Below are 13,165 nucleotides of genomic sequence, written 5' to 3'. Positions count from 1 at the left end.
TTTGAAACCTGGTAATAGGCTTCTGAAAGAATAAGATACTTTAACTATATACTGTTATTTTTTAATACGTGAGTGTGTATTACATTCTCCAAGGTGTGCTTCATTTGGTTTAGAGGGACAGACGAGGAAAGCTAAGAAATCAGCATATTTGCATTTGTAGCAGAGAGGTGTTTGACTGAAGGACTTCCACTGTAATGTGTATTTGTAAGAGTACCAGAATTTTCTCCAATCAACCCACATAGTGTAGCCTTTCTCTAGCATTTCTTAAAGGCTAGCCTCCTGACATTTGTTTCAATTATATCATTAAATTATTTCAGGAATGTTGAACAACAGATAACAAGGAGTCCATTCAGGGGTCTGCAAAAGCGAATCTAAATCCAGTGTTTAATTCAGAAATAACTCTCCTGTATAGCTATGCTCCTATATGTTGGGATGGGGGTTGGTGCTTATGTAAAGATGAGAAATTATAAAGTGGGAAATTATAAAGAGGAAACATTCCTCCTAGCTCTTAATTGCCTCAGAGATGTTACATAGTGAGACTTCTAATGGAAATTTAAAGATGTCAATTTTCAGAGAAAATAGGAGAGAAATGTTTCCATTATTCTTCTTTACCAAAGTACAAATACATAAATAACTCTCTTGGAATTCAAATCATAATAATCTGGGTGCACAATGTAATTAGGCTGCCAAGTGTAGTTCTTGCTGTGGACAAATAGTTGAAGATTAGAGGTGTCTTTTCTCCTAAATAGAATCATAGTCAAACCAAAACAATGCTTATATCTTCAGTTTCTTGAGTACATTTGACCTGTTCATGAAATAGTTGTACCATTTCTATCTGAGCAGAAGATAAAAATCAATTTGAGGAGGTTTTATACCTAATGTTTGATTTTATGTAAATGACACCTTTGGTAACCAGCTTGAAACATTCTAGCCATGTAATTCAGAAGAAAGGAAAACTTTTTCTGTGGCTATTTGCTTTTGTCTAAACTTTTTCTCCCTTATTCTCGCACATAAAACACTTTATCCTTTGCAGCACATTTAATATTACACCTTTGTATTTGCAGATGTTTGCTTTCAAATGTAAATAACAAAAATGTAGCTGAAACCAGCATAAACATAAAAAGAGACGTATTGGGGGTGCCTGGGTGACTCAGTCAGTTAAGTGTCCGACTTCGGCTCAGGTCATGGTCTCGTGGTTCGAGACCCACATCGGGCTCTGTGCTGATAGTGCAGAGCCTGGAGCCTGCTTTGGATTCTCTGACTCCCTCTCTCTCTGCCCCTCCCCCACTCACGCTCTGTCTCTCTCCCTCAAAAATAAACAAACATTAAAAAAAAAAAAGACATTGGCTTGTGTAACTTGAAAGTCAAGAGTGGTATTGGCTTTAGGTATAGCTAGATTCTGTGGCTCAGATCATGGTGTCAGATTTATTATAATCTCTGATTCTCCTCTCTATGTGTAAACAAGTCAGAGTCAAATCTGGAAATTCTTTTAAGAACAGCTCAATGATTGTTGGAGGAGTCTTCATAAAGCACCGTGCTTTGGGTAAGGGTAAGGGATGATAGTGGTGTGACCTGAGTCCCTACCACCCAAATAGCTTACCTGATCATGGGGAGATCACGGAGACTCCTGTGTTAACTGTCCTAGATTTTCAGCCAGTGATTCACATATAGAATCTGTCAGATTAGTTTCTATATAGCCAGGAGCTGAGTCACCCTCAGCTCTTAAGAAAATTGATCTTGGGGACGCCTGGGTGGCTCAGTTGGTTAAGTGTCCGACTTCAGCTTAGGTCATGATCTCACTTTGTGACTTTGAGCCCTGCATAGGGTTCTCTGCTATTGGCACATAGCCCACTTCGAATCCTCTGTTCTCCTCTCTCTCTGCCCCTCACCTGCATGCTCTCTCTCTCTCCCTCCCTCTCTCTTTCTCTCAAAAATATAAAAATTTTTTAAAATGATTTTGATGATCTTTGAGTATGAATAATGAGCAAGATTTTGGCATTGTTTTGGTCAGTTATCATAGGAAGGTAGAAGAGAGTACTTGTGAAATCCACTCAAGTGCTGTGGACCCGTGGAAGCTGGGAGAAGGCTGACCAGCGCCTGCAGCAGAAGCTGCCATCTACATATGGGAAATCTCTGTGTTGGCGGTGATGGGGCAAACCGCCTGACTTTAGGAACGTTTACGTTACTTAGTGGAGGGCACTTTTGGCCATGTATGAGAGCTGTTCTTCAGAGATTTTTCAGAATCTACTCACAGAGAAAAAATAAACTATATGCGAATTTTTTGCAAGTTAAATATTTAGAAAGGTATTGTACAGATTTTGGCTTTAGGTTCTTTACCTATCAAGAACAAAAGAAGGATGTTTATTCAGTTTATGACATAGAGGTACTTAATAGAATATTTATGAAATGAATCTATCAGGGGAGTAGATGAGTAGCTCATTGATTTCTACAGTGTTTATGTCTTAAGGCTTATGTCATAGGCCCTAAAATTCAGAATGGGGCTGCAAATAGAGGAATTTGTAAGCACTGATGCAAAGCAATTCAGACTCTTATGGATGGTTTTATTACCCATTACCTTTTCATTACCCATGACTCTGACAGTCTCTGCCTTTTAATTGGTGTGTTTAATCTGTTAATATTTAGTAAATGTGTCAGGAACGTTGGGTTTAAGATCTACCCCCCTCATTTTTTTTCTATTTTTTTCATCTGTCTTCTGTGTGTTTTTTTCTTTCTTTTTGGATAAATTTACATTTTCCCCCAAAATACTTCATTTTATTTTTTTCTATTGGCTTATTATCCGTTCTTCCTTATTTAACTTTTTAGTAGTTTCTGTAAGGAGTGGTTATCAGAGTGTAGTGCGGGGACCCCTAGGGACTTGAAGACCCTTTCAAGGGAGCCATGAGGTCAAAACTGTTTTCATAGTAATACTAAAACATCATATTCCTTTGTCACTCTCATTCATTCATAAGTATACCATGGAATTTTCCAAAGGGTACATGTCATGATTAAATGTGAAGGAAATGAGAATCCAGCTGTCTTCTGTAAGCCTGACATTAAAGAGATTTCTAATATATAAAACTGTGCCACTGTTAATAATTTCTTTAGTTTTGGAAAAGAAAGTTACCTTTTCACAAAAAAAAATTTATATTCACATATGATAGGTTTGTTAATGCTGTTTTAAAATTAATATATTTTTTTACATTTAATTTCTAATAATGGTAAATTTGGATAGATAGACTCCATATGAGCAAAAGCTCTTTGAAGAGCAGGGGCGCCTGGGTGGCTCAGTCAGTTAAGCTTGATTTTGGCTCAGGTCGTGATCTCCCGGTTCGTGGGATCAAGCCCTGCATCAGGCTCTATGCTGATAGTGTGGAGCCTGCTTGGGATATATTCTCATTCTCATTCATTCATTCATTCTCATTCTCTCTCTCTCTCTCTCTCTCTCTCTCTGCCCCTACCTTGTTCGTGTGCACATGTACTCACTCTCTCTCAAAATAAACATTTAAAAAACATTTGAAGAGCAAAAAAGGAATCCTGAGACCTAAAAGTTTAAGAACTGCTGGTCTGTGGTTTACAATATGAATATTTATCTCCTTATAGTCTCATGCCAAATACCATTGTATCTATAATTGTAAGAACCTACTTATATTTTGCCCCCTCCTGTCCATTGTACTGTTACCATACATTCTTTTTATCCTGTCATATGCTATGAACCCCAGAATATATTGTTACTTTTTTGCTTTCAACAGTTCATTACATGTTAAATTTTTTAAACTTGGGAGCAAAGTCTTATATTTACCCACATGATTACCAGTTCTGGCAAATTTTATTCTTTCATGGAGATTTGAGCTCTTTCTGGAATCATTTTCCTTTAGACTGAAGAGTTTCCTTTAATATTTCTAGTATTTTAGGTCTAATGGTCATGAATTCTCTCAGTTTTTGTTTGTCTGAAAAGTGTCCTTGTCTTTCCTTTTTTTTTTTTTTTTTTTTTTTTTTTTTTCTTTTTAACAGACTTTATTTTTTAGAGCAGTTTTAGGTTCACGTCAAAATTGGGTGGGAAGTGCACAGAGTTTCTCTATAACCCTGTCACCACACATGCACAGCTTCACCCACTATCAATAGCCTGCCAGAGCAGTCCATTTATTACAGTCAGTGAACCTACAATGACCTATCATTACCACCCAAAGTCTATAGTTTGCATTAGGATTCTTGGTGTTCTACACTCTGTGGGTTTGAGAAATGTATAATGGTATGTATCCACCATTATAGTATCATACAGGATCGTTTTACTGCCCTAAAAATCCTCTGTGCTCCCCCTGTTCATCCTACCCTCCTTGTCCACGTCCCTTATCACTGTCCCTGACAACCAGTGATCTTTTTACTGTGTGTGTAGTTTGGCTTTTTACAGAATGTCATATAGCTGGGCTCATGTACTGTGTTGCCTTTTCAGATTGGCTTCATTTAGTTAGCATTATATATTTAAGGTTCCTTCAGATCTTTTCGTGGCTTGCTAGCTCACTTCTTTGTAGCACTAAATATTTCATTGTCTGGATTAACCACAGTTCATGTATACATTAGCTACTGAAAGACATCTTGGTTGCTTCCAAGTTTGTGCAAGTTTTTTGTGGGCATAAATTTTCTCCTCATTTGGGTAAATATCCAGAATCATGATTGTTGGATCATAAGAGTATGTTCAATTTTGTGAGAAGCTGCCAGACTCCTTCTTACCTTTATTTTTTGAAGGATATTTTCACTGGATATAGAATTCTAAGTTGATACTTTATTTTCCCTTTCAACACTTAAAAGATGTTATTCCATTTTTTCCTTATTTACAGTTTTTCTTTTATTTTTTTTTTTTTTTAATGTTTATTCTCAAGAGACAGAGACAGTGTGAGTGGGGGGGAGGGTCAGAGAGAGAGAGGGAGACACAGAATCTGATGCAGGCTCCAGGCTCTGAGCTGTCAGCACAGAGCCTGACGCAGGGCTCGAACTCACGACCTGAGCTGAAGTCGGACACCCAACCAACTGAGCCACCCAGGTGCCCCAATTTACAGTTGTTTCTAATAAGAAGGATGTACTTCTCTTTGTTCCCCCAAATATGATATTTCTTTCCTCCTTTCTGTCTGCATGGAGAAAAGTCTTAATCTTCTCATTAAAATTGGTTTTTAAGAATTTGATTGTGATGTACCTTGGTGTTGTCTTCTTTGTTTAACCTCTCTGGTTTTTTTAGCCATTTGGATCTGTGGATTGATATTTTTCATCAAATATGGAAATAGATTTTTTTATTTCAATTATATTTTTCAGCTCTAAAATTTCAGTTTCGTTATTTTTAATAGTATCAGTTTCTTTGCTCTTTGTTTTCCTTTAGATCCTTGAATGTTCGTAATGTTCAGCTTCACTTTTATTTCTGGGCATGTTTCTAGTGACTGACTTTTCCTGTGATTATCAGATTAAAATTTTCCTGCTTCACGTGCATCGAGTAATTTTCGTTTGAGCACTGGACATTGTGCTTGTTACATCATTGAGTTTCAGAGTTTTATTGTCTATGAAAGACTGATGGGCTTTGTTCTTGGCAGGCAGTTAAAGATCAGTTTGATTCTTCAGAAGTTTGTTGTTAATTTTTGGTAGGTTGGGTCCAGAGTAGTCTTTTCTCTTGGGATGACTGCCACTATCCAAGAGGTGGTCTTTCTTGGATCTTCACTGAATGCCTTAGGTTCACACCAAGGTCTCTTCACTCCGACTGGTAGAAGCTCAGATGTTTTCCAGTCTTCTGTGAGCTCTGGCAGTTGTTAGTTTATAGCTCATCTCAGACACTTCGAGCTGCAGTCTTATCTCCTCAGCTCATGAGACCAGCATGCTATGCTATGCTTAGGTTTTCCTCCCTGCTCTGGGGTCTGGTACACAAGGAAAGCCAGGATACTCAGGGCATACCTTCTTTTGTCCCTTGTTTCTGGTATGGTAATCCAGTGCTGCCTAATGTCCAATGCATGGCAACTGTTTTTTTCATGTATTTTGCCTAGTGTTTTGGTTGTTTACAGTAAGAGGGATAGTTCATTAACAGTTAACTTGTCATGGCCAAGAAGCACAAGACTGTGGAAGGGCTTAAACAAACAACTTTATTGAGGTAAAACATACCTACCATAAAATTTAGTTGTTTTACATTTACAATTCAGTGACTTTTAGTAAATTCACCAAGTTGTGGGGTGCCTGGGTGGCTCTAAGCATCCGACTTTGGCTCAGAGCCTGGAGCCTGGTTCAGATTCTGTGTCTCTGTCTCTCTCTGCCCCTCCCCTGCTCACACTCAGTCTTTCTCTCAAGAATAAATAGATGTCAAAAATTAATCAATTTACCAGTTATGCAGCCATTACTATAATACGCTTTTAGAACGCTTTTTATCCCCCCCCCCGTAAGATTTTTTTCTATCCCTTTACAGTTAATCCCCATACCTACCCCCAGCTCAACAACAGATCTGGTTGGTTTCTTTCTTTCTTTCTTTCTTTCTTTCTTTCTTTCTTTCTTTCTTTTATATTTATTTTATTTTGGGGGGAGAGTGTAAGCAGGAGAGGGGCAGAGAGAGGGGGACAGAGGATCCAAAGTAGGGTCTGCACTGACAGGCTGACAGCAGCAAGGCTGATGTGGGGCTCGAACTCACAAACCATGGGATCATGACCTGAGCCGAAGTCAGACGCTCAACTGACTGAGCCACCCAGGTGCCCTGTATCTGTTTCTTTCTTGATAGATTTGCCTTTTCTGGACATTTCATATAAGTGGAATTATATAATGCATGGTCTTTGTGACTGGCTTCTTACATAGTGGAAGGTTTTCAAAGTTCATCCTTGTTATAGCATATATCAGAATTTCATTTTTATGGCTGAACACTATTCCCTTGTATAGATGGACCACATTTTGTTTAGCCACTCACCACTTGATGGATGTTTGGGTTGTTCCTGATCTTTGGCCGTTAGGAACAATGCTGTGTGGATATCTGTGTATCTCATTGCATGTGCATTTTCGGCTCTCTTGGGTAGGCACTTAACAGTGGAATTGCTGGGTCATATGTCTGATTTATGTTGAACTTTTAAGAAATTGTCAAATTGTTTTCTAAAGTAGCTATATCATTGTACATTTCCACCCCAGCAGTATGTGAAGGTTCAGTAGGAGAGTTTTTATAGAAACAAGTACCCAGAGAAAAACCCCATAACTGTTATGTGCTTCCAGCAAAATCTCGTTGGATATTCACCCTGTATCTTAGCTTCTTAGCCTTTTATCTCTGATTTGTCAGCTTTTCCTTTTCTAGTATTTCTATGAGAAAATGTAAACAAAAGTCATCTATTCTGTTATTAACCCTTTGATCTGGATATAACAGATGACAGAACAAATGAGTTTTGATCTTCCACCCAAACTTGTCCTGAAAGACCAAAGGCTTGAGGTGTCAGTCTTTGTACCCCTTTCCAGACCATAGTTTCTGACATTAAGATGTACTCTGACTTGGATAGCTAGGGACTTACTTGGATCCAACCTTCCTAACCAGTTTACAACTGCATTCACCTGGCTAGTATCTCAAAAGACAGGAGAAGGAAGCCTTTAGAGTGTTTTTATTTCTCTGGCCAACTTTTTTTTTTTTTTTTCATCTTTAGGGCTTTTGTATAGATTTTAATTCCCTTGGAGGTACAGATTGTACTATTGTGAATTTTCATTAATTTACATGTTTTGTGTGAGGTATTAGGGATAGAAAAAGAAATAAAACTGAATACTAGTCTTCAGGAAGTTCATTCTAAAGAAATAGCCACATATATAAACCAAGAACACAGTGGGATAATTGCTATATTAGAAGTATGTACAGGAGCGCCTGGCTGGCTCAGTCAGTAGAACATGCGACTCTTGGTCTCAGGGTCGTGAGTTCTGTCCCCATGTTGGGCATGGAGCCTGCTTAAAATAAAACAATAAAAAATAAAAAGTATGTACAAAATGCTATGGGAGCACAGTGATTAATGGTTTGAGAAGATGCATCGGTGAAATGTCACAAAACATGACTTTACCTTATAGCCAGTGTGGGCAGGATGGAGCATTCTAGGTAGAGAAAGCAGTTTTTGCAAACACATAAGGTGAGGACAAGACCATATATATAGGGAACAATATATTTGGGTATGGTGAGTTTGGTGCATATGGGGTAGTGAGCAAGACAAAAAATATGGAAAAGTCCTATTTAAGTTCTCTTAAGATCTTTGTGTGCTACTGATGTGATTATTATAAGTATGATAGGTACTTGGGAGCCAGTGAATGCTTTTAAAGCAGGGGAATCAGATAGTCTCATGTTTCCCTTGAGCGAAACAGGCTCATTTGAAAAGTTGAGATTGGTAGCAGGGAGATCAGATTGGAGAGTATTAGAATAGTTTAGGCAAAGTGAGGGACTAAGAGTGGAGATGTTGGGGATTCATGCAAAGACATTTGAGAGGCATTGTGGTCAAGGCTTTGCAAACAAGTGGGTATGGAAGAGGCAAGGATGGCCCACCATCTTCATTTATTGCTTGGTGGCATGAGATCCCATTAATTCAGTCTAGGAGATGAAGGAAAGATCAGGAAGAGGTTTGGAAATAAGTTCATTGTGGATTCGAGCTCCTTACAAGATTCAGGGTAGGAATGGTGGCCGGTAGGCAGTTGTATCTAGGTTTGAGACATCAGTAAATTAGTGTTTTTTTGAAACCTTATGATATCTACACGGGGGAGGTGTGTAATGGGCAGAGAATTATTTGAAGAGTGCTATGTAGTGCTGGATGGGTGGTTTTGAAAGCTTTTGATGCTGAGAGTAAGCATCTGTGAGAGCCCTCCTTCTCTGTTTTCCTCCAGTGTTGTTCCTTCCTCTTGGTCATCTTGTGCTCTCTTCCATCATCCCTCATTTGGTGAGTGTGAAGTCCAGCTTTCCCTTTGAGGCCTGAGACATGAATCATTGCTGACTGCTTGCATGACTGAGAGACAGCAGTTTTTACTACCGGCTTCTGGCTTTTAATTAACACTCAGACACAGTGTAGTAGATGTCCTGAGTGCAACTATGTTACGTTAAAAGAGTGGCTGTAGAGTGTTTGTTGGATTGATGGAATTGGAAGAGGATGGGATCAGGGGCCATGAGTCTTTCCTCAGTTGATGGTCCTATCTTTGGCTTTGGGGCAGTTTGCAAAAGGATGCCACATGAAATCACTTCCTAGCAATAGAGAGAAATCACATTTGAGAGAGGACTGTCAGAAACCAGAGCCCAGATCTCTGCAGAGCAGATAGTTAAGTTGCCCAATAAGTACAGCCTGGTTGCTAGCTGGGGGACCAGAGAGAAGCCGCCAGGGCTGCGCTGCACTCAGGGCCAGATGGAAAGAGTAGGGGGCCTTCTGGTTCGCAGAGATGTCTTTAGGACCTTCGTTCCAGCTTTTTCAGTTCCACTTTTCTGAGGGAAATAGATGCAGCCTATGTGTAATCTAGTCAGACTTTTGAAACACTGTTTCTAGAAACTGCCTTAAAGATCTTTTTGTTCCTGTCCAATCCTCCCTTCCCTAACGAGTACCTTTTTTTTTTTTCTTGACAGAATGAAGTGTAGCGCCTTATCTAGAGCCAAACATTGAAATAAATAATTTTGCTCTTTTTGCTACCAAAGGTGGTGGCAGCTCCAAAACAGAATATACTGAGCTTTTATTATTTTCAGTTGACATATACAGGGTCACACACTGCAGGATTTTGGTTGAATCATGTGCAGTGTTTCTGATAAGCTCAACTTCTTCTGGATTCATGCTGCCCTGAAAGATAAAGTTCCTTCTTGAATAATGTCTTACATTTCATGTTCCAAGGGGTAGTATTTAAATTAAATTCAGGAAGAGAGAAGCATTAGGTGGGTATATCCTGCTCTCTCTCTGGCAGGACTCATTTCAGCCAGCCCCACACTCCTAAGTTCCAAGGCATGTGGGCTTTGTGACATGGTCATCTCTGTCAGTATAATAAAGATTGGAGTTTGCATTTGTCGTGTTACACAGCCAGTATGTGATTATCAGAGCCATCCAAAAAACTTGAAGTCATTCCCTTCTAAGCCAAAAGGACTTGAAGCCTCACCTTAGGTAATGTGAAGGTACTTGGGCCTTCCTTGTCATATTCATGTCTGATCATATTCCAACCAGATTCCCTGGAATCCGGACATGCCCCAGATGAAGACCAACAGCAGGGTGAGCTGCTCAAGGCAGGAAGCTCTGGCTGTCTACCGAGCCCTCTGCCTGCATCTCATTGTGTGTTCTCATCTGGCCACTGTTCACGTAGATTCCCACCACAGTTCTCCATTGGCTGATGCCCCGTATGAGGCAGCAGATGGAAAAAGCTGATTATTGCTGAGGCCCTGGGAAAACATTGCTTTTGCACCCATCAGAGTGCCTTCCCCTCTCTGATGGGTTCCTGGGATCTCAGCAAGACCACTTGCATTAGGTAGATGTTCTGTACCCCATGAGATAGCTTGTTATATGTTTGGGACCGTTGGTACAAGCTAATGGTCTTTTCTGGTGCTAAAGGATTTTTATTTGGCAGTAGGCATTTGAGAAGGTTACTAACACTTGTTTTAAAAGTTTATGTATTGTAGAGATGCTAATATTTTAAATGGGACTTTTCTGGAGTAAAGGAGGTTTTTCATGTCAGTGTCCATCAGGTGCTGTCCTTGGCTCTGACTCTGGCTCCAGGTATTGCTTGGCATTGGGCTGAAGTAAGCATTAACCAGTTTCTGAAATCATTTCACATGCCATTTGCAGACCACAGACCAAGAGGCATACATGAATTTCAGTACTCCCTAGAGTACTTCATTTTGGTGTATGATTTCTGTGATGTAAAGTTAGGTACCCTTCATTTGAAAATTCCCTTTCTCAGTCCCAGTTTCTCAGCACTCAAAAGGACCACGAAATCTCCTAGACAGAGCTCAGTGGACTGTGCTCTGTAACTGTGTTTTTAAAGCCCTACCAACCTCACCAAGTCAGAGATTCAATTAGAAAGCTGTTAAATATATGCTAGATTTATTTAGCTTTTGAACACATACCGCATTCAGAGGAAAGCAGAACATTTCTGTTTGCACAGTACCCTCACTGAGAGCCTGGCCTCTTCTCTAGGATCAGGAGCCTTGAGATGGTTGTCATCTCCAGGGGCTCTCTGTAGCCGTTGGTATTGCTACTCATTTCCGAGAGCTACAAGAGAACAGCTGAGGGTGTGTTGGAAGTTTCCTTGGCGCAGTCAGGCAATTCTTGATCCCTTGCTACCTGAGGTCTTATTGTGAAGCACAGCCACAGTCCTTACTACTGGAAAAAATAACCACAAAATCCCAAAGCAAAACATTTGAAAATAGAGTTACAGTGTGCTGTTTGGTCTTGTTTCCTGAAAACAGGTTGAATCTGTAATATTCTTTCTGCCCTGCCTTCTCCCTCCTGCTCCCACAGCCTCAGAAAGTGGAAAAATGGAAAATATGTAAAGCTTTTATAACAAATCAGAGAAGGCAGATTTGTAGCAGCCCAAAGCCAAGGGAGTTTCACCTTTCTCTGGAGCCGGTCCAGAGCAAAGTGAGCTGAACAGCTCCTTCATCACCAGCGCCTTCATACTGTTTATGGAAACGGAGGAATCCAAACTGGGGGATGGTTTGGGAGTAGAAAAATTCTCTGCTCTAAGCAGCTGGCAAAAACATGAAGTACCCGTCATAGCAACTGTGGCTGCTATGTCCATCTGAAATCTTTCACAGGGGAATGCTCCTAGATCTTTTCCGTGGAAAAGCACATTTAATAGCGAGGGGCTTGATGCTTGGTGGTGGGCAAAGGTATGGGGAGGTGGCCTTGCATGGCAGGTGCTCCAAATGCCATAGCTGCTGGCCCCTTACCTCCTGGCGGTGCCCAGTTAGGGGGAACTTGGCAGCCTTGACTCCAGCACAGCTGGAAGAGGGAGTATTTTTAGGTTTGTCGTCATCTTACCAGCTTCGGATGGAGTATCTTCTGTGTCTTAGCATCCTCTCATCTGTTCACTGACTTGGATGACCCTGGTCTCCTCCCCCCCCAGTACTACGATATGTCTTTAGGCTTTCCATTCCCGAGCTGGAGATCCCAACCTCCAGGGAGCCTCCCCTGCATGCTGACACTGTTTTCCTGCAGTCTGGCTGGTTCTGCCTTTGGAGGAGAGGTGACGAGTATCCACGGAGAGTGGAAAGGCCTGGATGAGGGCAGTGATGTGGTCTGACCTTCCAGTTGTGTGGTGAAAGGTCTTCAGAGCATTTTCTTTTGTCCTGGAATCACGGAATGTCAGAGCCAGGAGAGGTGGGGCTCACCGAGTCCCAGCCTCACTTGACAGTGTGGGTACTGAAGCGCAGAACAGGGACCCGAGTGGTCCGTTGTCACACAGCACATTCCTCCGCAGGGAAGGGGACTCTGAAACAACTGGAAATGTATAGCTACATCAAGGATGTAACTTTGACTTTGGGCAAAGAACTTGGTTTACAGGAAGGAGACCAGAGCCAGATGCCAGGTGAGACTGGGGTGACAGCAGCCGAGCTGACTCCAAGCCATGCCCACTTAGGCTCCTGAATGGGGTCAGGTGTCCCAGCTGGGGAAAGAAAGGAGGGCTCTGGAACAGCAGGGCATCACTGACATGACGTCTCATGCCACCACTGTTGTGTTTTCTTTTGCATTTCTAGACCTCAAAAAAGCCTAAGACAGCAGAAGCAGACACCTCCAGTGAGCTGGCTAAGAAAAGCAAAGAAGTATTCAGAAAAGAGGTAAGGTTTAGTGGGTGTGGGCACTAAGCTCTGTAGGCCTAAGCTTAAGCCCTTTCCTTTCTTGTCCTAATGCCTTTGGGCATTCCCTTGCTTCTGTGACTGTATAGTTGTCACGTGACGAGGGCACATTGGAATGGTCCTTTACAGGTAGGTATTAAGCACTTTCATATCCATTGTCATTTCATCCCTGTAACAGCTCTTGAGGTAGGCAAGACAGGAATTGTCATTCTTCTTACGCAGGTGGTGGACCTCTTAAGGTTCAGACAAGGCAAGTTCTAGACAGAAAACCTGAATTCAGGCCCTCTGGCTCAAAGTCCAGTCCTGTTTCTACGACTTCTCATTTGGTGGCTGCCTTATCCTCACAGGATTGGGAGAAAGCAGCTCCTCTTCATGCTACTGGAA

General features: G+C 41.1%; 1 protein-coding gene across 2 annotated transcripts in view; it reads left to right on the top strand.

Annotated features, from left to right (window-relative positions):
- The window catches only part of SETD2 (SET domain containing 2, histone lysine methyltransferase), a 125,007-nt gene that overhangs the window by 109,065 nt on the left and 2,777 nt on the right, over positions 1–13,165 (top strand). For both annotated transcript variants that reach the window (XM_060630869.3, XM_081793504.1), the window contains exon 19: positions 12,683–12,763. In XM_060630869.3, the coding sequence (XP_060486852.3) occupies positions 12,683–12,763 (81 nt within the window). The remainder of the gene's footprint in view (positions 1–12,682; positions 12,764–13,165) is intronic.

Source organism: Panthera onca, chromosome A2, assembly GCF_046562875.1.
Source record: "Panthera onca isolate mPanOnc1 chromosome A2, mPanOnc1 haplotype 2, whole genome shotgun sequence".
Classification (NCBI taxonomy): Eukaryota; Metazoa; Chordata; class Mammalia; order Carnivora; family Felidae; genus Panthera; species Panthera onca.
This window is presented reverse-complemented; position numbering and strand designations above follow the sequence as displayed.